The sequence below is a fragment of the Pongo pygmaeus genome, chromosome 11, assembly GCF_028885625.2.
Source record: "Pongo pygmaeus isolate AG05252 chromosome 11, NHGRI_mPonPyg2-v2.0_pri, whole genome shotgun sequence".
In the NCBI taxonomy this organism is placed as follows: Eukaryota; Metazoa; Chordata; class Mammalia; order Primates; family Hominidae; genus Pongo; species Pongo pygmaeus.
In genome coordinates, this window is record NC_072384.2 from 74,033,111 (window position 1) to 74,057,013 (window position 23,903).

The 23,903-nt window shown below is 37.4% G+C and overlaps 2 protein-coding genes across 11 annotated transcripts in view; one reads left to right on the forward strand and one right to left on the reverse strand.

The window, feature by feature from the left end:
- The window catches only part of SCRN3 (secernin 3), a 32,059-nt gene extending 20,549 nt beyond the window's left edge, over positions 1-11,510 (forward strand). Inside the window, exons 6-8 of one of the 2 annotated variants that reach the window (XM_054477370.2) lie at positions 2,105-2,267; positions 3,690-3,864; positions 6,923-11,510. In XM_054477370.2, the coding sequence (XP_054333345.1) occupies positions 2,105-2,267; positions 3,690-3,864; positions 6,923-7,105 (521 nt within the window). In that variant the 3' untranslated portion in view covers positions 7,106-11,510. The remainder of the gene's footprint in view (positions 1-2,104; positions 2,268-3,689; positions 3,865-6,922) is intronic. The other variant, XM_054477371.2, reaches the window with a different exon arrangement.
- The window catches only part of GPR155 (G protein-coupled receptor 155), a 56,915-nt gene continuing 40,288 nt past the window's right edge, over positions 7,277-23,903 (reverse strand). For 8 of the 9 annotated variants that reach the window (XM_054477367.2, XM_054477364.2, XM_054477362.2 and 5 more), the window contains 3 exons: positions 21,355-21,419; positions 19,131-19,268; positions 7,277-15,637 (listed from right to left, as the gene is read on the reverse strand). In XM_054477367.2, coding sequence (XP_054333342.1) covers positions 15,337-15,637; positions 19,131-19,268; positions 21,355-21,419 — 504 coding nt within the window. In that variant the 3' untranslated portion in view covers positions 7,277-15,336. Of the gene's footprint in view, positions 15,638-17,304; positions 18,037-19,130; positions 19,269-21,354; positions 21,420-23,903 lie in introns of those variants that run through there. The other variant, XM_054477368.2, reaches the window with a different exon arrangement.

A 23,903-nucleotide genomic window follows, 5' to 3' on the forward strand; every position in this document is an offset into this window, starting at 1 on the left:
AAATACAGGCAAGGATCTGAGAAGTATATATAGGACTCAGTGAAAAGGTCTCACATACATAAGATTGGAGACTCAACAGGAAAGGGGAGAGAAAATAGGGAAGGGCAAAAGCAATAGTTGAAGGATACTGGCCAAGAATTTCCCCAAACTGATAAAAGTCATCAAGCAACAGCCTCAAGAAGCTCTGCAAATCCCGAGAAGGACAAATAACAGGAAGCCACACCTACGCCCATCATAGTAAGATTTCTGAGGGGAAAAAAATACAGAAAAATCTGAAACACATCCAGAGGAAAAAAAATATCTTCAAGGAACAAATATAAAGCTGACAGCTAACTTTTCAACAGAAGGGAGGGAATTCTAAAGACTGTAAAATGACAACTTTAAGATGATGGAGAAAGATAATAACTACTAATTTAGAATTGTATATCTAGTGAAAAATACCCTCTAAAAATAAAGGTGAAATAAAACGGAGAATTACTAGCCAATTGGCACTAAAAAAATGCTAATGGGCATTCTTCAGGCAGATAGAAGCAAGGTACACAGGAGTAGATGAAGAGCAACAGAAACAGTAAATACATAGGTAAAACTAGACAAACATTGTTGAAAATAATAATAACTTTCTAACCAATGGCCACAGCTGCAGCACTTAAAGTCTATTGTGCATGGGTTTCATGGAGCACTCTATTTTTCACAGGATGCTTTTGGCCAGTGACTGAGAGCGGCAGGGAGACAAAGGCAGGCCCATTCTAGGGATACACAGGACTCCTCTAATGGCTGACTTGGATCAAGGACTCCCTGACAGCCTGGCCAGGCTTTCGTTAGATGGCATGGCAGCTTGGGATACTTCTCCAACTTCTCTTCCTTCTCTACTAAACTCAGACTTCAGATTGTATCATAGTCTGATGATTCTCTGAGGCTTTCCAGGTTCCCTCCCCATTTTCTGTCACAGGCATTTCTCCTAAAATATTTGATCCCATGTTGTGGCATCTGCTTCTCGGAAGACCCAGATGAACACAGTAGAAATTAAAGTGCATTAGAATAGCACAAAAGATAGGCAGTAATTGGAGCTAAGTTCTGTATGGGTCCTGCTTGCGTTAATTGGTAAGTGGTAAAGAATTAATTTAAGGCCCACTGTAGTAAATCAAGAGAAAGTAATAAGATTTTTTAAAGTGTATAAATAATAAGCTGATGGGAGAACTGGAGTAATAAATAATTGATAAATTAAAAAGAAGACAAGAACGGAGAAAAAGAGACAAAGAATAGATGGAATATATAGAAAACTAATAATAAAATGGTCTACTTAAATCCAAATCATCAGTAACTATATTATATTTACTTAATTTTTTCAATTAAAGACAAAAGGCTAGGCACAGTGGCTCATTCCTGTAATTCTGGCACTTTGGGAGGCTGATGTGGGAGGATTGCTTAAGGCCAGGCGTTTGAGACCAGCCTGGGCAACATAGCGAGACCCCCATATCTACAGAAAAATTTTAAAATTAGCAGGCATAGGCTGGGTGCAGTGGCTCACACCTGTAATCTCAGCACTTTGGGAGGCCGAGCTGGGGAGGATCACCTGAGGTCAGGAGTTCAAGCCCAGCCTGGCCAACATGGTGAAACCCCGTCTCTACCAAAAATACAAAAATTAGTTGGGCATGGTGGCATGCAACTGTAGTCCCAGCTACTTGGGAGGCTGAGGCACGAGAATCACTTGAACCCAGGAGACAGAGATTGCAGTGAGCCAAGATCGCACCACTGCACTCTAGCCTGACAGAGCAAGACTCTGTCTCAAAAAAAAAAAAAAAAAAAAATTCTGTAAGGGCAATGGGATTGAATATATTTTTGCGTTATTAATTCCTTTTTCTAGGGATTTTTTACCTGTTACAATGGCTTTGAGACTTTGCATAGTTTATATTTAAAATAACATACCTTTCCTGTGACAGTGGAATGAATCTAATTGTAGTTGATACAAAGTTTGTTTATAGTCAGTCTCTTAATTTATGTCAAGACTAATATCTCACAGATTATCAGTAGAGAAAGTGGTTCATATCTGCAAGGCATCTGTATATGCATATGTATTTCATGATTTTAAAAATTATTTCTCTAGGAAATATAACTTTTGAAACAATGATGGAAATTCTTCGAGATAAACCGAGTGGCATTAATATGGAGGGAGAATTCCTGACCACTGCAAGCATGGTTTCTATTTTACCTCAAGACTCCAGCCTTCCTTGCATTCACTTCTTTACAGGGACTCCTGATCCCGAGAGGTGAAGGCACAAAATACTATAAACCAGCAAGGGGTCAGGGGATGGAGTAAAGTCATTAGTATGTTAATAATTTTGTCAGGATAAATTTTTATTATACAACTAGGACAATAATTTTTAATATATTTTCTGTTCAGGCTTTAATCTGCAATATCCACATATGCGTAACTGTTCTCTTTTTATGGGAAGGAAATGTGAATAGTTTCTTGTATGCGTTACCCCTACTCCTTCCTACAAATAGATTTAACATAGTCAAGAAAAGAAAGTAGATAGATTTTCTTACTCAGATTTCAGATATGATATTAGATAATTCATAACAGTAAAAATGTTAAATGATGTAGTTGTGCAGGATTTACTTATGCACTCGTATCTAGAAAATACATGTGAAACTTAAAATATCAATAGTTCCAGTTTTATTTAATTATTATTATTACTATTTTGAGACAGAGTCTTGCTCTGTCACCCAGGTTGGAGTGCAATGGCATGATCTCAGCTCACTGCAACCTCTGCCTCCCAAGTTCAAGAGATTCTCATGCCTCAGCCTCCCTAGTAGCTGGGATTACAGGCGTGCACCACCACACCCGGCTAATTTTTTGTATTTTTAGTAGAGACAGGGTTTCACCGTATTAGCCAGGATGGTCTTGGTCTCCTGACTTTGTGATCCGCCCGCCTCGGCCTCCCAACGTGCTGGGATTACAGGTGTGAGCCACTGCACCCGGCCAAGTCTTCCTTTTTTTTTTTTTTTTTTTTTTTTGACACAGGGCCTTGCTCTGTCACCCGGGCTAGAATGGAGTGCAGTGGCACAGTCAGCACACTGTAGCCTTGAACTCCTGGGCTCAAGTGATCCTCCTGCCTTAGCTTCCCAAATAGCTGGTACTGCAGGTGCATGCCACCATGCCTGGCTAATTTTTAATTTTTTTGTGGAGATGGGGGTCTGGCTATGTTGCCCAAGGCTATTCTTGAACTCCTGGTCTCAAGAGATTCTCCCACCTTGACCTCTGAAAGTGCTGGGATTACAGGCATGAGCCACTGTGCCCAGCATGTGTCCTCCTTTACTGACACTGGCGCTGATGTTCACCCCAAGTCCTAATGCTCAGTCTATAACATTAAAAGTTGTTCTTATCCTCCAACTGTGGAATGTGAAGTAGGAAAGACAAACTATTACTTTGCTGACACTGTTTATGTGCCAGGTCCTCTGTTAGGTTCATGGGAACACAAGACTATTTAAAGTATGGTTCCCTGCCCCAAAGGAGATCCCAGTGTACCAGGGAAGACAGGCATGGGTATAACTAATGTGACAGGAACAAGTTAGTATGTAGCATCATTAACAGAAACTTCTAATTGAGAGAATCTTAGAAGACTTAGAATAACACTGAATATTTTTATATATTGACATGATAATTTAATAAAGACTCTTTCTTCTAGATCTGTTTTTAAGCCTTTCATATTTATGCCACATATTTCACAACTATTGGATACCAGTTCACCAACATTTGAACTTGAAGATCTAGTTAAAAAGAAATCACATTTTAAGCCTGACAGAAGACACCCACTCTACCAAAAACATGAACAGGCATTGGAAGTAGTAAATAATAATGAGGTATGCTAGATTATATTCTTTGTTATACCATTAAGTGTAAAGTTTGATTCAATCCGTATTTTGAACTTTGGAGTATCAGCTTTCCTCCCTTCTTATAAGAAATAGGTTTAGGAATAGTTTAGATGCTCAGACTATAGTAGAGCTGTATTATTTTTATCTTTGGTTATGAATACATGTATGTGAATCTTGTAGAGAAACTTAGTACATTAAACATAATAATAATAGCTAACATTTGTTGAACACTTACATAGTACTTTTACATGAATTATTTTATCTAATCTTCACAACCACTTTATGAAATGGGTACTATTTTGATTCCCACTTTGCTGATAAAGTATCTGAGTCTAGGAGAGTTTAAGTAACTTGCTTAGTATATATCCCACACCAAAAATTACAAAGCCTCCGAAGAGCAATTGACCTGGTTTCTTAACGTAATGTTCTTAATGATACAGACCCAGATTAAAATTAATTGAAAGTGACTTAAAACCCCAGAGACTTAAAATAATAATGAGTTTTAGTTTTTAAAAAGTGATACATCCTCATTATTTTAAAATGTAAGCATTATAGAAGAGCAATATATCACTCAAAATCTCTTCTCTAGAAATAAGGATTTATTTTTTTCTGGTATAGATAGATAGGTCATTTTATTATGTCTATACCTATTCAGCTCGCTAAAGAAAAATAATGGATAAGAAGGGAATGGAAAGGCTGCCTGAAGCCATCCATCTGTTGACCCCTTGCAATGAAAGAAAACATTAACCATCTTAAATCTTTTCTCGTCTGTTTCTACCTCCTGGTTTTTCTTGCCTATAATTCCTTTTACTTTGTCAAGGCGTATATGTTTACATTCTGTCCACACTGAAACGGATTAAATGAATTTTCCTCCAGGTAATTATTTATTTATTTTTGTCTGCAGTGTTGGCATTGTTTCTATGCCTTTTTTTCCCTCACCTATTTCACTTATGCTCAAAGCAACAAGCTCTGCCAGACTTCCTATTTTTATTTGAAAATTTTTATTTAAATTTTTTATTTTTAAGTAAAAATTCTAAAGCTGTAAGTATTTTAGGCTTTACTTAAAAATCATAAGATGTCCATTGACAACTTAAAGTAATGGAAAGATAATGGAATTTGAGGGAAGAAGAGTAAAAGAGCTGGGTTCTGGTCCTGGCTCTGTAAATAACTACTTTTGTGTGTTAGGGAGAGTCAATCCTATTGGTAGTTTTAATTTACATTTCTTGATTACTAGTAAGATTAAAAACCTTCTCCTATGTCTATTGGTCATGAGTATTTTATTTTAAATTACTTGTCTATTTTTTCCCGTAGGCTATTTTTCCATTGATTTTGGGTTATTTTTGTTTTTTGGTTTAAATAGGCAAAAATATGTGAATATTAACTGTTTGTAATACGGCGGAATTTTATCCCAGTTTATTGTTTGACATTTAACTTTTTTGTCAGACAAAAATTTTAAACTTAGTCAATTATATTTATTAGTCTTTTGCTTTAAGGCAACTTGATTTCACGTTTCAAAAGGCCTGCCTCACCTCAGTATAAATATAACTTCTAGCATATATATGTGTTTTTTAAAAATGTAGTTCTTTAGTCCATCTGGAATTTACTTTTGTGTATTTCATGAAGTAAGGATTTTAACTCTGTTTTCCAAAAAGGTAACAAATTATTCCAATACCATTTATAGACAAAATCCATTTTTTTCCCACTAATATGAAATGTAGTGTTTCCTCAGAAAAAAGCTGCATACAATTTCATACTGAAGTCCATGTTAAGGTTATTTGTTTTGTACAGTTCTACCCCATAATGGTTCAAATTTTTAAAATTATGCTCACAGGCTGGGCGTGGTGGCTCACGCCTGTAATCCCAGCACTTTGGGAGGCCAAGGCGGGTAGATCAACTTAGGTCAGGAGTTTGACACCAGCCTGACCAACATGACAAAACCCCATCTGTACTAAAACTACAAAAATTAGCCGAGTGTGGTGGCGGGTGCCTGTAATCCCAACTACTCAGGAAGCTGAGGCAGGGGAATCGCTTAAACCCGGGAGGCAGAGAGTCTCAGTGAGCTGAGACTGTGCTATTGCACTTTAGCCTGGGCGACAGAATGAGACTCCATCTCAAAAAAAAAAAAAAAAACAGAAACAAATTATGCTCACTTTCTAGTAACTTTTTATTTATTTATTTATTTTGAGACAGAGTCTCACTCTGTCGTCCAGGCTGGAGTGCACTGGTGCGATCTCAGCTCACTGCAACCTCCGCCTCCCAGGTTCAAGTGATTCTCCTGCCTCAGCCTCCTGAGTAGCTGGGACTACAGGCGTGCGCCACCACACCCAGCTAATTTTTGTATTTTTAGTAGAGACGGGGTTTTACCATATTGGCGGGCTGGTCTTGAACTCCTGACCTCGTGATCCACCCGCCATGGCCTCCCAAAGTACTGGGATTACAGGTGTGAGCCACTGCGCCTGGCCAAGTTTTTTCTTACATACTTTTTCTCTAGATAAGTACCTTATAACTGATCATGGTGATTCATCATCAATTTAAAAATTACTTCTTTCTGTAAGAATCATGGACCTTTTTTCTCCCTTTATTGAAATAAGGATGAAGTCATAGAGGAAATGTCTTCTTTTGGTTGATTTTTTCCTGAACATTATTGTTCTATTGTATTGATCTGATAATATTGGTTTTAAATGTAAAAGATCTAAATTGATAAAAATATTTCAGCCTCAGTTTTCAGCAGCCTTCCACATACACAGTTCATATGAGATTTTCTATTGTGCTGTTGTCTTTTAGGTTTTTTACTTATAAACTACTCTTATAATTGTTTTTGTCTTTTCTACTAAAAATAATTTGGTATTCATGCATTAACTCAATCTAGAGCAATGATTTTCCCAAAGAATTTCATTTAATTCTTTCTGTCTCTAAAGAACAAGAAGGGAACCAAACCACAATTAGAAGCCAGCATGAACAAGCCTTATCTGTAGAGATGGGCTGAATTTGCTTAGATTTATGTGTATATGTATATGTGTTTATCTTTATATTTTTAATTGTTTAGGAAAAAGCCAAAATAATGTTGGACAACATGAGGAAACTGGAGAAAGGACTATTCAGAGAGATGGAATCAATCCTTCAAAACAAGCATCTTGATGTGGAGAAAATTGTTAATCTCTTTCCTCAGTGTACAAAAGATGAAATTCAAATTTATCAGTCAAATTTATCAGTCAAAGTTAGTTCTTAGTGATCATATGGTCAGCTAGTATTAGTTCTTAGTGATCAGTGGTCAGTAATCTTCAAAGTCAGAATCTATCACCTTGGTAAATTATATAAACCTAATTTGAGCAGGTCTGATTATTCTTGGATAGTATTCAAGTGGTATCTTGACTATTAAACTACATATAGTGTTGCTGAAATAGAAAACAGCATTGGAATTGGATTCATGTATCGTGGGATATAGGTGTTATTTCAGTTGATGTACTTGCATTATTTTCTTTAGCCATAGTAACTTTTTGTCACAATAACTAAGTATTCAATTATATATAAAGAATGAAACATTAAAATGATGCATGGATTTATATTTATTATAATTATGTAGTACCCTCAAATCATTTTGTCAGTTACATCAAGAAAGCAGATTTTTCTTTAGTCATGAAAAATATCTCAAATGGTAAGTTGTTTGTGCTTTAGGCAAATATTAACCAGCTCTAACAAGAAAAATGTCTAGATTTACACATTGTCAATACAGTATATTAGTTCTGCAAATGCACTTTTGTTAAACTCAAACATGCTCTTTGTCAAGACTTGGCTAAACAGTGAGCTTGTAGCTCTGATTATCTAGCATTTTTAGGGTCATTCTCCTTAATAAGCTTTTACATTAATAAGATATATTTTTAGAAGAGCTTGTTTGGGAGATTAGAGAATAAGATAAAGGAACCAAAACCTTAGGATATACTGTTTCTGGGTCTGAAATCTCTCTCATTGTTTACTTCTGTTCACTCAGTGAAAACAGAAACAAGAATAAGGTAGTGGCAATGAAATAGAATTGTTAGTATATTATGAACATTATAACATTTTGAACACTATAATGCATTATATATTATGAACTTTATACATGAGAAATATCTTCCTAAAGTTTATAAAACATTGTTTAGGTTACATAAAGATTACCAAGTAAGACTCAAAATTGCAAATATAAACAAAAGAAAAATCCAACTGAAAATATCACTAAGTATTTCTGAGTTTCTAGAATGTCCATTTTGGTATTTGGTTACATTATCATATTTACTAGTCACTATCAGCACAATTAAGTTAATAAAGAAGTGGGTCATTATATTCAAAGAGTGCTCAGGAAGTTATGTGTTCAAAGTTCTCTCATAAATACCATGGTCTGCCTGATACTGCTCTTGTCTAATATAGGGTTGACATTACAAAAGAAAAGATGTCTGACTCAAGAACTCAGTTGATTCTGTTTGCCTTAAGTTTGGTTCAGTGATAGGCTGTCTTCTAACCCCTATACTCCTCTTCTCTCCTTTAATAGATGAGGAAACTAAGGGCAAACAGTTCGTTACACTTACGGGAATCTTATTTCCCTCTCTAGGGGCAGCATATTTTCACCTTCTCCTTTGCTGCCATCTTGGCCTAAACTAGCACCATCTTTTAGCTAGACCATTGCATTAACTGTTCTCCTACACCCATTTTTGTTCTTTATTTCCACCCACATGAGTCACTGCAGCCAATCTATCACAAATTTAAATCTGATTATGAATTCCCCTCCTAAAACTCTTTTTTAAAAGAGACTTTATTTTTTGGAGCAGTTTTAGGTTCACAGCAAAATTGAACAGAAAGTAGAGTTTCAATATAGCCCCTATCAGCACACATGCATAGCCTCCCCCACTATCAACATCCCAGCACCAGAATGGTACATTTGTTACAATCAATGGCCCTACATTGACACATTATCACCCAAAGTCCATGGTTCAAGTTAGAGATCACTCTTGATGTAGTACGTCCTATGGGCTTTGATAATTATAAAATGACATGTATCCACCATTATAGTATTATACAGAGTAGTTTCACTGCCCTAAAAATCTTCTGTGTTCTGCCTATTTATCCTACCCTCCCTCCAACCCCTGGCAACCACTGATCTTTTTACTGTCTCCATAGTTTTGCCTTTTCCATGTGTCATATCATTGGAATCATACAGTATGTGACCTCTTAAGATTGTCTTCTTTAACTTACTTAGTAATATCCATTTAAGGTTCCTGCATGTCTTTTCATGACTTGATAGCTCATTTCTTTTAGTGCTAAATAATATTCCATTGTCTGAATATACTACTACTGAAGGACATCTTGGTTGCTTCCAAGTTTTGAAAATTATGAATAAACCTGCTGTAGACATCCATGTGGACATGTTTTCAACTAATTTTTTGTAAATACTAAGGAGCACAATTGCTGGATCATGTGGTAAGAGTATGTTTAGTTTCCCAAGAAACTGCCAAACTGTCTTCTACAGTGGCTACCATTTTGCATCCCTATCAGCAATGAATAAGAGCTTCTGTTGCCCTATATTCTTGTCAGCATTTATTGTTGTCAGCATTTTGGATTTTGGCCATTCTAATAGGTGTGTAATGGTATCTTGTTTTAATTTACAATTCCCTGATGATATGTGGCATTGGACATTTTCACATGCTTTTATCTGTTTATCTTCTTTGGTGAGTTGTCTGTTCAGATCTTTTGCCCATTGTTTACTTAGGTTGTTAATTTTCTTATTTTTGAGTCTAAAACTTTTTTTTTTTTTTTTTTTGAGACAAAATCTCATTCTTGTACCCCAGGCTGGAGTGCAATGTCGCATTTTCAGCTCACTGCAACCTCCGCCTCCTGGGTTCAAGCGATTCTCCTGCCTCAGCCACCCGAGTAGCTGGGATTAGAGGCGCCTGCCACCACGCCTGGCTAATTTTTGTATTTTTTAGTAGACCAGGTTGGCCAGGCTGATCTAGAACTCCTGACCCCAGGTGATCCACCTGCCTTGCCCTCCCAATGTGCTGGGATTATAGGCGTGAGCCACTGTGCCTGGCTTAAACCTCTTTAACTACCAAAGGGATCCCACTGATCTGCCTCATTTATATCTTATTACACCTTCAACCATTGTTTTTTAGGTTTCTACTATGCTGCTCTTTCATGTCCTTGAATGTGCCTTTCTCATGGCCGTATTTGTCTGCTTGCACTATTCATTCCATGTGCTCCCTTTTATATAAGTAATACTTGACATCCTTTAGAGTTTTGCTAAAACATGACTTCCTCAGGGGAGTTTTCCTCACACCAGAAGGTCTCTCTTACATACTCTTGGAGGCACAGGTGATCCTGGTCACAGGTCAATCATGTTTAACATCTGTTTTTCACAGAATAGAAGCTCCATGAGGATAGGAATCATATTTATTCCCACTGTTGTGTGCTCAGTGTTCAGATTGTGTCTGGCACATGCTAGATGCTCGATACATATTTGTTAAATGAACATTCAAGTACTGATGGGAAGAATTTACACAGCCCTATTCTCTGTCTGTAGAAATGTAAAGTTGAAGAAACTAGCTAGACAATCTATCTGCACAACTTGGTATCCTTTGATAAGTCTCAGGTCAACCTGTCACCTCTTAGATACTGGTATTATTTACCATTACTTAATAAGCCAAGGGAATAATATAAGTATTCTAGACAAGGCTATTTTGTTTGATCTTTGATGAAAACATCAGTTTATATATGTTAATCATGAATCAAAAGTTTTGCTTTAGAAATAACTATGTAGCCTAGAATTTTGGAGAGTTAGTTTCTTCTTGTAAAATTTGCCCAAAACAGGTCTACAGAGCTAATGTTTTCTTTTTCATTAATTAATTCAACCTTTTATCATACCAATTGCAGAAATTTATAATCTCATCTTTTCTTGAAGAATGGTGATAACATTTATGATCCTGAACTTTTTTCCAGCCATCACTCATGACAGGACTATCTATGTCCAGTGGCCTAAAGTAGTTTAATATTTTACATGATGAGATATGAAGGGGCAAACACTAAGAGCTGCATTCTGCTGCATAACAAACATATAAAACACTAGTTTCACATTTTTCTTGCTTTAGAAATTTACTGACCATTAATTGTTGTTCTCAAAATGCCAAATACACTTTGTCTTAGTCTAAAAATATTGAAAGCTAAGCACAAGCTAGGCATGGAGTTACTTATAGAGAGTTAAGAAAACAATTGACTATGCTGAAGAAAAAGAAATAGGTTTTAATCAAAATTTTATCTTTTTTCTAGCTGTCACTCTACATATTGGAAATGATGACATGTATGAAAAGGACTCAATGTCATATTGACTCATTCATAAAAGTGTTTATAGAATGCGTAATTGGGAAACCCTGTTTGCAGAGCCCAGAGTCATGAAGAACAGAACTCAGGAAACCCATTTAAGAAAACATTGAGAACGTATAGAAAAGACCTCTATGATGGCTTCTGCATGATTCAGATTACTTAAAGAAAAGATGTCAGTAATGCAAGTTAAAATAGGTATTTTATTGAGAAACTTGCTTTGTCAGTGAGAAAGTAACAGTTACAAATATTTTCATTTAATAAAACTAGCATATTTTTAATTCTAAAAATGTCTCTTAAAAGCCTTTATTATCTGAAACTGCAGATCATTCTGATCCAGGGTTTTCTTTTAGGGTCTCCCATGGAAAAAGATATTGCAGATTCCATTCATGCAAATAACAGAAGTAGTATGACTTGTTCACAAACAAATTCTCCACTTGAGTTTCAGTTGTCTGCATGCATGTGAATTAACATCTTTATTACTGTAACTAGAAAAATCTGGTAACAGCAGTGAGGCCTTAGGCTTACCCCTGAGCATTCAGAGTCATAATATGGTCATATTAAAAAAGGAAAGTTCCGCAGCAAGACAGTTCAGCTTAAAAACATCCCCATTCTCTAATCACAACTTAAAATTGGTATAGGTTAATAGTACACTAAAGTATAATTTATTTGTTATTAATAAATATACTAGGCTTCCATGCAGTTTTTTTTTGTTTGTTTTTGTTTTTGTTTTTGTTTTTGTTTTTGCGATGGAATCTCACTCTGTCGCCCAGGCTGGAGTGCAGTGGCGCGATCTTGGCTCACTGCAAACTCCGCCTCCCGGGTTCATGCCATTCTCGTGCCTCAGCCTCCCAAGTAGCTGGGACTATAGGTGCCCACCACCACGTCTGGCTAATTTTTTGTATTTTTAATAGAGACGGGATTTCACCGTGTTAATCAGGATGGTCTTGATAGCCTGACCTCATGATCCACCAGCCTCGACCTCCCAAAGTGCTGGGATTACAGGTATGAGCCACCGTGCCTGGCCCCCATGCAGGTTTTTAAAAAATTGTTTATTTGTTGCATTAAAAGGGCAATGACTCTAACCCTATAAATTATTTTATAAATAACTTTTTTACATATGAGACACTAAAAGTATAATTAAATAAATATCTGAAACGTTTAAAATAAGTTAAACTAGCACTGACATCTAAGAATTAAGATGCTCAAAAGTCATCTAAATAGATCTCTTTAATTTACTGAAGATAAAGTTTACCTGAAGATGCTATGGTCTAAATGTCTGTGTCCTCCTAGAATTCTTATGTTGAAACCTAATCCTCAATCATGTTTAACATCTGTTTTTCACAGGAGAATAGAAGCTCCATGAGGACAGGAATCATATTTGTTCCCACTGTTGTGTGCTCAGTGTTCAGACTGTGTCTGGAACATGCTAGATGCTCGATAAATTATTTGTTAAATGAACATTCAAGTACTGATGGGAAGAATTTACACAGCCCCCCTTCTCTGCCTGTAGAAATGTGAAGTTGAAGTCACATCCTCAATGTGTTAGTATTAGGTGGTAGGGCCTTTGAGAGGTTATTAGATCATGAGGGTGGAGCCCTATTGAGTGGAATTAATGCCCTTATAAGGGGCCAATGAGACCAGTTCTTCCCATCTACCATGTAGGGACACAGCAAGAAGGTACCATCTATGAGCCAGAAATTTGCCTTACCAGACACCAGATCTGTTAGTGCCTTAATCTTGGACTTCACAGCCTCCAAAACTGTAAGAAATAAGTTTCTGTTGTTTATAAGCTATCCAGTTTATGATATTTTGTTATAGTAACTAAAATAATAGACTAAGAGAGAAGGCAACATTTAGTAATTTTAAAAATTATATATTTTTATACATGGACACTTTAAAAAGACTAAATTCTAAATGTAATCTTTAGAATTTTTTTTTTTTTTTTTTTTTCCTGAGACAGAGTCTCACTCTCACACTCAGGCTGGAGTGCAGTGGCACGATCTCAGCTCACTGCAACCTCTGCCTCCTGGTTTCAAGCAATTCTGCTGCCTCAGCCTCCTGAGTAGCTGGGATTACAGGCGCACACCACCACACCTGGCTAATTTTTTTTTTTTTTTTTTTTTTTTTAGTAGAGATGGGGTTTCACCAGGTTGGCCAGGCTGGTCTCGAACTCCTGGGCTGAAGCAATTCACCTGCCTCGGCCTCCCAAAGTGCTGGGATTACAGGTATGAGTCACCATGCCCAGCCTAGGTTTAGAATTTTTAAATATTGGCTTGAACTATATAGTTTTTTTTTTTTTTTTTAACTACAGGGAATAAAGTAGAAGAGTTATCCTGCATTACGATGCTTTGTTCAAATACAGAAATGATACATCATATGGCAATAATTTTGTTGATAAAATTCAAATTAATCTGCTCAAATTATTATTTGTAGCATGAAAGTTAAAGATCAGATTGTACTTCTGCAGAAGGACTGTGGAGATAATAATACATACGGAGGTTCTTATTCCTTTCCTTAATGGCATAGATTAGTAATTTGGGTAGAAAAGAAAAGACAAACTTTAAAAAAAAATAGTGCTTCTAGTTTTTTTTACTTGTTTTTTGTTTCTGAGACAGGGTCTTGCTCTGTCACCCAGGCTGAAGTGCAGTGATGTGATCTTGGTTCACTGCAACCTGTGCCTCCCAGGCTCAAGGGGTACTCCCACCTCAGTCTCTGAAGTAGCTGGGACTACAGGCATGCACTACCACACCTGGGTATTCTTTTATCTTTTTATTTTATTTTATTTTTTTAGTACAGACCGGGTTTCACCATGTTGCCCAGGCTGGTCTCGAACTCCTGACCTCAAGCAATCTGCCTGCCTCAGCCTCCCAAAGTGCTGAGATTACAGGCGTGAGCCACTAAGCCTGGCCCTCTAGTTTTTAAATGAGTACTATTTGTCAAGGAAATGGAAAAAAGAAAAAGAACCTCTTATTAGAATCATTAAAATTCTTTTTCAAGAGATGCTATCAAAAAATGTAAAGCTGTCATAATTTAAGGTCCATCTCCTGCTAGCAATATACTTGCCAAATTTGATAATTTAAAGGAACAGTTAATAGGATGTTAATTTTGAAATTATAGTAAACAGTTGCAGAAAGCAATGATTATATAATGTTGGCATATTCATATTATTTATAGTACAGTTGACCCTCCATATGCACAGGTTCTACATCCACAGATTCAATCAACTGCAGATTAAAAAAATGTAGTTAGGCTTACAATGGTTGCATTTGTAGTGAACATGTACAGACTGTTTTTCTTATTGTTATTCCCTAAACAATACAGTATAACAACTATTTACATAGCATTTAGATTGTATTAGGCATTATAAGTATCTAAAGATGATTAAACTATATGGGAGAATGTGCATAGGTTATATGCAAATACTACACCATTGTATTAATTATTTTATTTTATTTTATTTTATTTTATTTTATTTTATTTTATTTTTGAGACGGAGTCTTGCTCTGTTGCTCAGGCTGAAGTGCAGTGGCACGATCTCGGCTCACAGCAACCTCTGCCTCCCAGATTCAAGCGATTCTCCTGCCTCAGCCTCCTGAGTAGCTGGGATTACAGGCACCCACCACCACGCCCAACTAATTTTTTGTATTTTTCAGTAGAGACAGGGTTTCGCCATGTTGGCCAGGCTGGTCTTGAACTCCTGACCTCAGGTGATCCACCTGCCTCGGCCTCCCAAAGTACTGGGATTACAGGCGTGAGCCACCATGCCCGGCCTACACCATTTTATATAAGGGACTTGAGTATCCTCAGATTTTGGGATCTTCAGGAGTCCTGGAACCAATCCCCTTGGATACTGAAGGATGACTATATTATATTCATTATCAGAACTTTAATTTGGTTTTCTCTTTTTCCTAAGTCAGCTTCCTATGTGTTTTACATACATGTAAAATCACAGACCCTGAGCATGTGGTGGGAGCACATCTTTTCACATTTTACAGAAGAGACAACTGAGGCTCAGAGAGGTTGCCTCTGTTAACTTGCCCAAGGTCACCCAGCTGAAAACTAATGAATATGCGGCTAGAATATGATTCCATGTAGGGTTCTCCCCTTCATAATTTAGGTCTTAGGGGAATGTGAGGGTGGGGATGAATGCTCAATTTCTTTATATCTTTCCTGTTGGAGAGTGTTTGCATTAATAACAGAAGGACTCTGTTCAGGACTTTTTTGAAGAAATCTGTAAAACAAGTACTCATCCCGGAATTCATACTCGTTGGTAATATGTTGGATGACTCCCCCTTGTACCAGCCTGTCTCCGTATATCACAGCTTCACCACGGTCAGAGGCAAGGCCGACTTCAATTAGCCAGTTCACCAGGTCACAGCCACAGAAAGTTCCAGCAGAAGTCTTTGCACCACACCTGTGTCAAAGGAATGATTCACCCATATGTTCTGTAAATCTGGTATCAGCACTGCATGATAGAGGACAAGCAAGACAAAAATAGAAGGAAACAAGGAAAGACAGTGTGATAGTTAAAAGCATGGCAGGAAGGAAACTTCTCTGAATAGAAGGGGTTTGTTAACTCTCCTGACCTAGAAAGACCCACTGAAGAAAAAGAAAATATGCCAGGAATGCTTGTGAAAACAGAAATGCTTAAACAATACAAAAAAAAGTCATAGATAATGTAAATGCACTTACAAAGAAATACTTTTTATACTAGCCTGTTATCAGATCTGTCCTGTAATAGCTGAATATGATATATTTTATAATTTATACTTTTAGTTATACTAAGTAATTTGTGTCAGGAACACTAAATATTTTTCACGAGCTCTTAAGAAGTGATTATTTTCACTAAACTATTCAAATCAAACTTTATTTTTAGCTCCATATACATCATGTATATGTATGCACTACATACATCATAGTGCCCCCACAAGTAGCCTTTCTTCTTGCCCTCAGCAGGCAAGACAATCCTACTGATATGTTTGTCAGAAATTTGCTTCATTAGGAAGCAAGGAAAGAATAAGTGAGATGTAACCTGCTACAAATCTAAGATTTTTAAAATGTGCTTTGTGAATCTACTTCTTGAATATTTAAAAATCTGTCTTCCTGATGCAAATATGGGATGTCTTAAGTATGTACAAATCAACAAAGGATAGAGAGATACAGGGAAAAAAATCCAACTACACAAGTGCTGTACATTTCCACACAAATACACTATAGGTAGACAACATGAATCTGTCCGCAAGCATCATTCAGGCTACAAAACCTAAAGTGCTTGATGTGGGAAATGGTGGGTGAAGATCAAGGTGAAAGGAGAACAGGTGACAAAAATTTAAAAACATTTCACCATAAATGAATATTCATTAGAGTTTATTTAAGAATTAGAAAAAAAGGTTAATACTCATGGAAAGTTTTCTCAAATACATAAAATTACATTATTTTAACATCAGTATTTCATTTAGAGATAAGTTATCTTAATTTATGCCTTGCAACTAGAAACACCACATTCAACAAAAGCCTGGATATTATACTCTGTGTTAGCTTTCTTTTTGCTTGTTGATTTTTTTATTTATGGCCTAATATCTTTTTTTTTTTTTTTTTGAGACAAAGTTTCACTCTTGTTGCCCAGGCTGGAGTGCAATGGCATGATCTCAGCTTACCCCGCAACCTCCGTTTCCCGGGTTCAAGTGATTCTCTTGCCTCAGCCTCCTGAGTAGATGGGATTACAGGCATGCGCCACCACACCTGGCTAATTTTGTATTTTTAGTAGATACGGGATTTCTCCATGTTGGTCAGGCTGGTCTCGAACTCCTGACCTCAGGTGATCTGCCCGCCTCAGCCTCCCAAAGTGCTGGGATTACAGGCGTGAGCCACCGTGCCCGGCCTATAGCCTGACACCTTCTATTCCAGACAGCAACAGAATATTTATTTCCTGATGACTGTGATCAGGCAGCTATAATAACAGCCCATGGCTGGGTATGGTGGCTCACGCCTGTAATCCCAGCACTTTTTTTGGGAGGCCAAGGTGGGCAGATCACTTGAGCTCAGGAGTTTGAGACCAGCCTGGCCAACATGGCAAAATTCCATCTCTACTAAAAAAATACAAAAAATTAGCTGGGTATGGTGGCACGCACCTGTAGTTCCAGCTTCTCAGAAGGCTGAGCCCAGGAGATTGGAGCTGTAGTGAGCTGAGATTGCGCCACTGCACTCCAGCCTGGGCGACGGGAGTGAGACTCTGTCTCAAAGAAACGAACAAACCAGCCCATGGAACTGTACAAAGTGGCAGAGAATGTGACACCGTACAGGCTGTAGAGCCTGGAAAGGGGCAGGAAACAGGCTGGCACGCTCCCAGCCAGTGTCCATTCAGCCAAATGGGACTGAGGCAGACTGGCAGCCCTGCAAATTGCAAAAGCTATGCTTCCTTCCCAAGAGCTGGCAATCACACTGGGCCTCAAAGAGCTAACCTGGAGTTCTCTTTTTTAATTTTAAAAAGCAGGGTTTTTTTTGTGGGGTTTTGTTTGTTTGTTTTTGAGACGGAGTCTTGCTCTGTTGCCCAGGCCGGAGTGCAGTGGCGTGATCTTGGCTCATTGCAGCCTCCACCTCCCGGGTTCAAGCGATTCGATTCTTGTGCTGCAGTCTCCTGAGTAGCTTGAATTACAGGCGCCTGCCAACACGCCCGGCTAGTTTTGTATTTTTAGTAGAGACAGGGTTTCACCATGTTGGCCAGGCTGGTCTTGAACTCCTGACCTCAGGTGATCCTCCCACCTTGGCCTCCCAAAGTGCTGGGATTACAGGCATGAGCCAGCACGCCTGGCCCTAAAAAGCAGTTTTAAATTGTTGAAACTATTCACAGATGGCACTTTGAAATAACTGTGCTCAGAAGGGTGAAAAACTGACTTTTCTTCATTGTTTACCATTGCCAGAAAGTGGACTATGCCCATTCACAGATATTCTGTTATCTAATTCAACAATCCCAAGAATTCAATATTTTAAAGAAGAGGAAAACTAAAATTTAGAGAATTGAACTTGCCCAATGTCACACAGCCAACAAGCGGCAGTTCAGGAGCTGAGTTCTAGTATTAGTCCACACCCACTGCAGCCCCTTTTCCACTCTCCGTACCAGGCTACCTTCTGATTATAATGATATATATGTTAAATACAGTGGCATAATATATGTAAATAAATTATCCTCCATACGAATTTTCATACATTTCATATTTTCTGTTATAGACATAAAAGTATTTGGTTCTTTATATTTTGTTTTGTTTTCTCTTTTATGACAACCAGAAATACTGGTAGTATAGTATTTATTCAAAGCTCATAATTTCCTGCTGTATACTTCGTTTATAAAAAAATTTTTTTTCCTCATCCAAAATTAAAAGAGAACCTGCTATATACTTCATACCTTAAGGATTAGTATAATAAATATTATGTCACAGACTAAAGATTAGAACTTGAAGTGAAACGTAAGCAACAAAATTAAGAGGCAGAAATTTCATTTCATTTTCTTGACAAATGCATTCGTCAAGAAATGCTGAGGTGGGAATATAACATCACTTCTAAATCCAATGTATCTCAAAGTTTTGTGAGAGACACTACTGGCCAACTTGAAATGAGTGTCAATATTCTATGACATTTTGGTTCACTCTAAACTGAAGTGTTCACATTTTATATGGCAATCAGAAGTTATATGACATTTTTAAAATATTAAAATCAACGTAATATGACTCTTTTATATGCCATTTCTGAAACTATAAACTCACTCATAATTCCTTTAACTTTTATATGCATATGTAAAAATAATCATGTAATTAGTCACAACCACATCATTTAGCCTATTACAATCCAAAATTAATCAATTAATCATTTAAAATATAATTGTCTAGAACCTGTACTGGCACTTTGCTTACCTTCTTTCTTTGACAATGTTTCGGATACAGAGGTCACGGTGATAATGGATAAATTGTTGACAGGTCATTTTTATTTCCTCTGAAACAGGAGAATCTCTGTTTTCTGCTGTTTCTTTATTGTTCCATAGGAATTCAAGTCTGAAAATCAAATTTATGGACATTTTTAAGGAAAGAAAAGCACTGAAAGAGAACTCTTCCTGCCTTATCACCCCATCAAAATGGCTGTTCCAAAGCTGTCGATCACCAAAGCTGTCATCTACAATACCCAGACATCGTTAGTCTCAGAAGCAAAAACATTCTACATTCCAGACATCATTAGTCTCAGAAGCAAAAACATTCTACATTCAATCTCCTATTCAAAGCATACTGGGGTGGAAGACTTAATCATTTTATAAACCCTCCAGACATGTTTGACCCATTTCAGGTTCTACTAATAAATGTTCCTTACTCTACATTCTACTGTTTTGAAATGCAAAGATAAATTAGAGATCAAATATTTTGTTTAATCACTTTTCTATTTTAGTACCACAGAGACAAATACCAGAGTACTCCAAAAACTGGAGTATGAAACAGTTTTGTTTCAGCCAGCCTACACATTAGAATCGTTGATTATTTTACCCAATCAACAAATGAAGCTGATAACTAAGTTCAATGACTTTCCAATTATGCTTTTCTTCTTTCATGAAATGATTATGAACCTAGCAACTACATCCTGATGATAATGATAAAGATGAAGAAGAAAGAACCATTAGCATTTACTGGGCTCTTTTCATAGCGCTGGTGGGATACGTTTCTTTAGCACTTCCAGTTTCTACAAATTTTGACTTTGAAAACACAAGAAGAAGTAGAAAGATTTGCCCCCACCTCCTCCTCCTACCCCCACGTTGGAGTATTACTACTTGTTATTTTTCATAAAGAAATCCCTGATCTTAATTCAAAGAAACCCTTCACTAAGCTGATAAAAAACCAACAATTTAGAAAGAAACTTGAGTTTTCTGTAAGCTGTCAGTTTGATAAAAAGAGAAATTGTGTTGTCAAAGGAGACAGACAATCAAATATAGACCATGGAGGCACACCACCTACTACTTCCATTTCCAAAGACATTTTCAAGTTTCATTTAACTTTATGTAATAGTTAATGGCATAGATACAAATCAATGTCCATCAATTCTTGTTAAAGTGCAAATTACAATGCCAGATTTATAATAGTTTCTCCAATTTTTTTTTGCAGTTGTTTATAACCTTTGTGTGGCATTTAGTGGTGTCTCTGCAGTTACTAAAGGTTTAAAAACATCAGTATCTTTTTTTTAAGCATAATATAGCAAATTTTTATTTGACGTTCAAGTGTTGAAATTAAGCATTTTATGTACCATCATTTGGACACTCAAATATATTTTCTTAGGTTTATAATTTAGGCATTAAAAATATGTTCTAGTAAAAATTTCACCATACAAAGCCTAGGATAGGGGCATCACAGGGCTAATTTTACCAATCAAATTAAAAAATATATATATATTTAAAAAATTTTTTTTTAATTTTTATTTTTTATTATTATACTTTAAGTTCTAGGGTACATGTAAAAAACGTGCAGGTTTGTTACATATGTATACATATGCCATGTTGGTGTGCTGCACCCATTAACTCGTGGTTTACATTAGGTATATCTCCTAATGCTATCCCTCCCCCCTTACCCTACCCTACGACAGGCCCCGGTGCGTGATGTTCCCCACCCTGTGTCCAAGTGTTCTCATTGTTCAATTCCCACCTATGAGTGAGAACATGTGGTGTTTGGTTTTCTGTCCTTGCGATAGAAAAACATCAGTATCTTAGTGTGTGTGTGTGTGTGTGTGCACGCACGTGTGTGTGTGTGTGACAGGATCTTGCTCTGTCGCCCAGGCTGGAGTGCAATGGCACAATCTTGGCTCACTGCAACCTCTGCCTCCCAGGTTCAAGCCATCCTCCTGCCTCAACCTCCTGAGTAGCTGGGACTACAGAAGCATGCCACCACACCTGGCTAATTTTTGTATTTTTTTTTGTAGAGACTAGGTTTCACCATGTTGCCCAGGCTGGTCTCGAACTCCTGAGTTCAAGCAATCTGCCCACCCTGGCCTCCCAAAGTACTGGGATTACAAGCAGCCACCATGCATGGCTTCATATCAGTATCTTAATATAATGGCTTTGTCATCACATTTACAGATACAGATTTATTTCAAAACTTAATTTACCTTCTTTTGAAAGGTAGGATGATTAAATGTTTATCTAATCCAAAGATTCCAAAGGAAATAAATCCCTAAGGAAGAAAACAAAGTTATTTTTTTCAGAATTCAACAATAACATTTTAAAACAGAGAAGTTAAGGAAGTCACCAAATTTAGTGTTTGAGGAGACAAACCTATAGTGACAAGAGCGACATTTTAAGTGGAACACACAAAGCAGGCCCTTCAAAGGCAGGTAGGATGCTTTGCTGCCTTCTCCCAATCATTCTATCTACTCGTTATGATGGGTGATACAAACCAGGGCTGAGCAGCCGCATTTACATGACAGTAAAATGAAAACATTTAAGGGCATATATGTCTTTGTTTCCCCTTTATAAAAAGAAAATATTTCCCACTGTGCATAAGTATTTATTATTTTTCCATGAAACCTCACAAATTATATAACAAGCATTGCAGTATCTAATAATAATGCAGTAATTGAACAGAATTTATGTAAAGTGAAACTGGCTGGTGGTTAGGGAAGAGTTTAAGGCTTTGTAAGTGACAAGGCAAATGCCTAGCACCAGCTATCAGCCACAGGTTAGGACAATTTAAGACTCTTTTTGAGAGACAGGAAGTTGGGAGCTGCCATTTGTGACACACTGGGGTAAGGATCTGAGTGCAAGCTGGTGGAAGTAGAATGGAGAATGCAGAAGGACCCAAATTTCTTCATCCCCCATACTATAAACAGCCAGAAGGGAATGAGCATACCATACCACCTCCCCAAGAGGAAAATGGGATGGGAATGGGGTTTGTGTCTGTCTTGCTCCATTGAACCACTTCAGTCTTAAGCTGTGGGGCAGCATTTTAAATGCAACATTCCTGGCATTAGCTGCTGTTGATGACACAGCCCTATGGAATGAAGCTCTTCCCAGTCCTAGTTCTGGATAGCTCAGCTTGGAATGGGCTTTCTGAATGCAAAATGCTAAGTCAGACTATGATTTTTCAACTCAGTATTTTATAGTTCTTAGATACAAAATCAGATCTTAAACAGTATCACAAAGTGAGATATCAAGTAGGATGCTCATGTCTGTCTGTAATAAACTGATTAAGGTCATTTGTCTCTGTGGGCATAGCCATTTTTGCTCCCATCATAATGGCCAAACTGTAAATATTGTAAGAAAGTAATATTAGGAAAAACAGCGGCATCTATTGACAAATGTTAACTAATTCATATGGCAAATTATTTTAGATTTAATAGACAAACTCAGTGATTTCAAATGTGTGTTTTTTTTTGTTGTTGTTTTTTGACCTGATACTCAGTCTGTGGACTAATATTCTGTAATGAAAAGGTAAGGGCTGGGTGCGGTCGCTCATGCCCATAATACCAGCACTTTGAGAGGCCAAGGCAGGTGGATCACTTGAGGTCAGGAGTTCAAGACCAGCCTGGCCAACATGGTGAAACCCCATCTCTACTGAAAATACAAAAATTAACCAGGTGTGGTAGCAGGTGCCTGTAGTCCCAGCTACTCAGGAGGCTGCAGTAGGAGAACCACCTGAACCCAGGAGGTGGAGGTTGCAGTGAGCTAACACCAATGCACTCCAGCCTGGGTGACAGAACGAGATCCCATCTCAATTAAAAAAAAAAAAAAAGTAAGGAGTTAAAGGTCAATATGTTAAGATGTAATTTATCCTTAAGTATCCATTTTAATAGTGACATAAATATAGACAATAGCACCTATCATATTACTTGTTTATGGAATTTTAGTTTCCTAATTTATAAACTGGGGGTGATAATACTACTTTGCGGGTGTTGTCATGATGTTTAAATGAGATAATGAATGTAAAATGCTTAACGATGGTTGGCACATAGTAGGCTATCAAGGAATGGTAACTGCTATCCCTAGCCAAAATTTATTTATACACCACATGATTTTTCTTTTTAAGATTTAAGTATCTATTGTTCAAGAAACATCAAAATGTAAATGAAATGATGTCCATTAATTTAAGGAGATGGCCAGGCACGGTGGCTCATGCCTGTAATCCCAGCACTTTGGGAGGCTGAGGCGGGTGGATCACCTGAGGTTGGGAGTTGGAGACTAGCCTGAGCAACTGGAGAAACCCCGTCACTACTAAAAATACAAAATTAGCCGGGCGTAGTGGTGCATGCCTGTAATCCCAGCTACTCGGGAGGCTGAGACAGGAGAATTGCTTGAACCTGAGAGGCAGAGGCTGCAGTGAGCTGAGATCGCACCGTTGCACTCCAGCCTGGGCAACAAGAGCGAAACTCCGTCTCAAAAAAAAAAACAAAAACAAAACTTAAGGAGCTAAATTAAAAGTTCAGGGAAAGTAAGTTATTTTCCCAAAGTGAGCTTTTTTTTTTTTCTTTTTTTTTTGAGACAGTCTTATCTCACTCTGTCACCCAGGCTGGAGTGCAGTGGTACAGTCTCAGCTGGCTGCAACCTCTACCTCCTGGGTTCAAGTGGTTCTTGTGCCTCAGCCTCTGCAGTAGCTTGGATTACAGGCATGGACTACTACGTCTGGCTAATTTTTTTGTATTTTTTGTAGAGATGGGGTTTC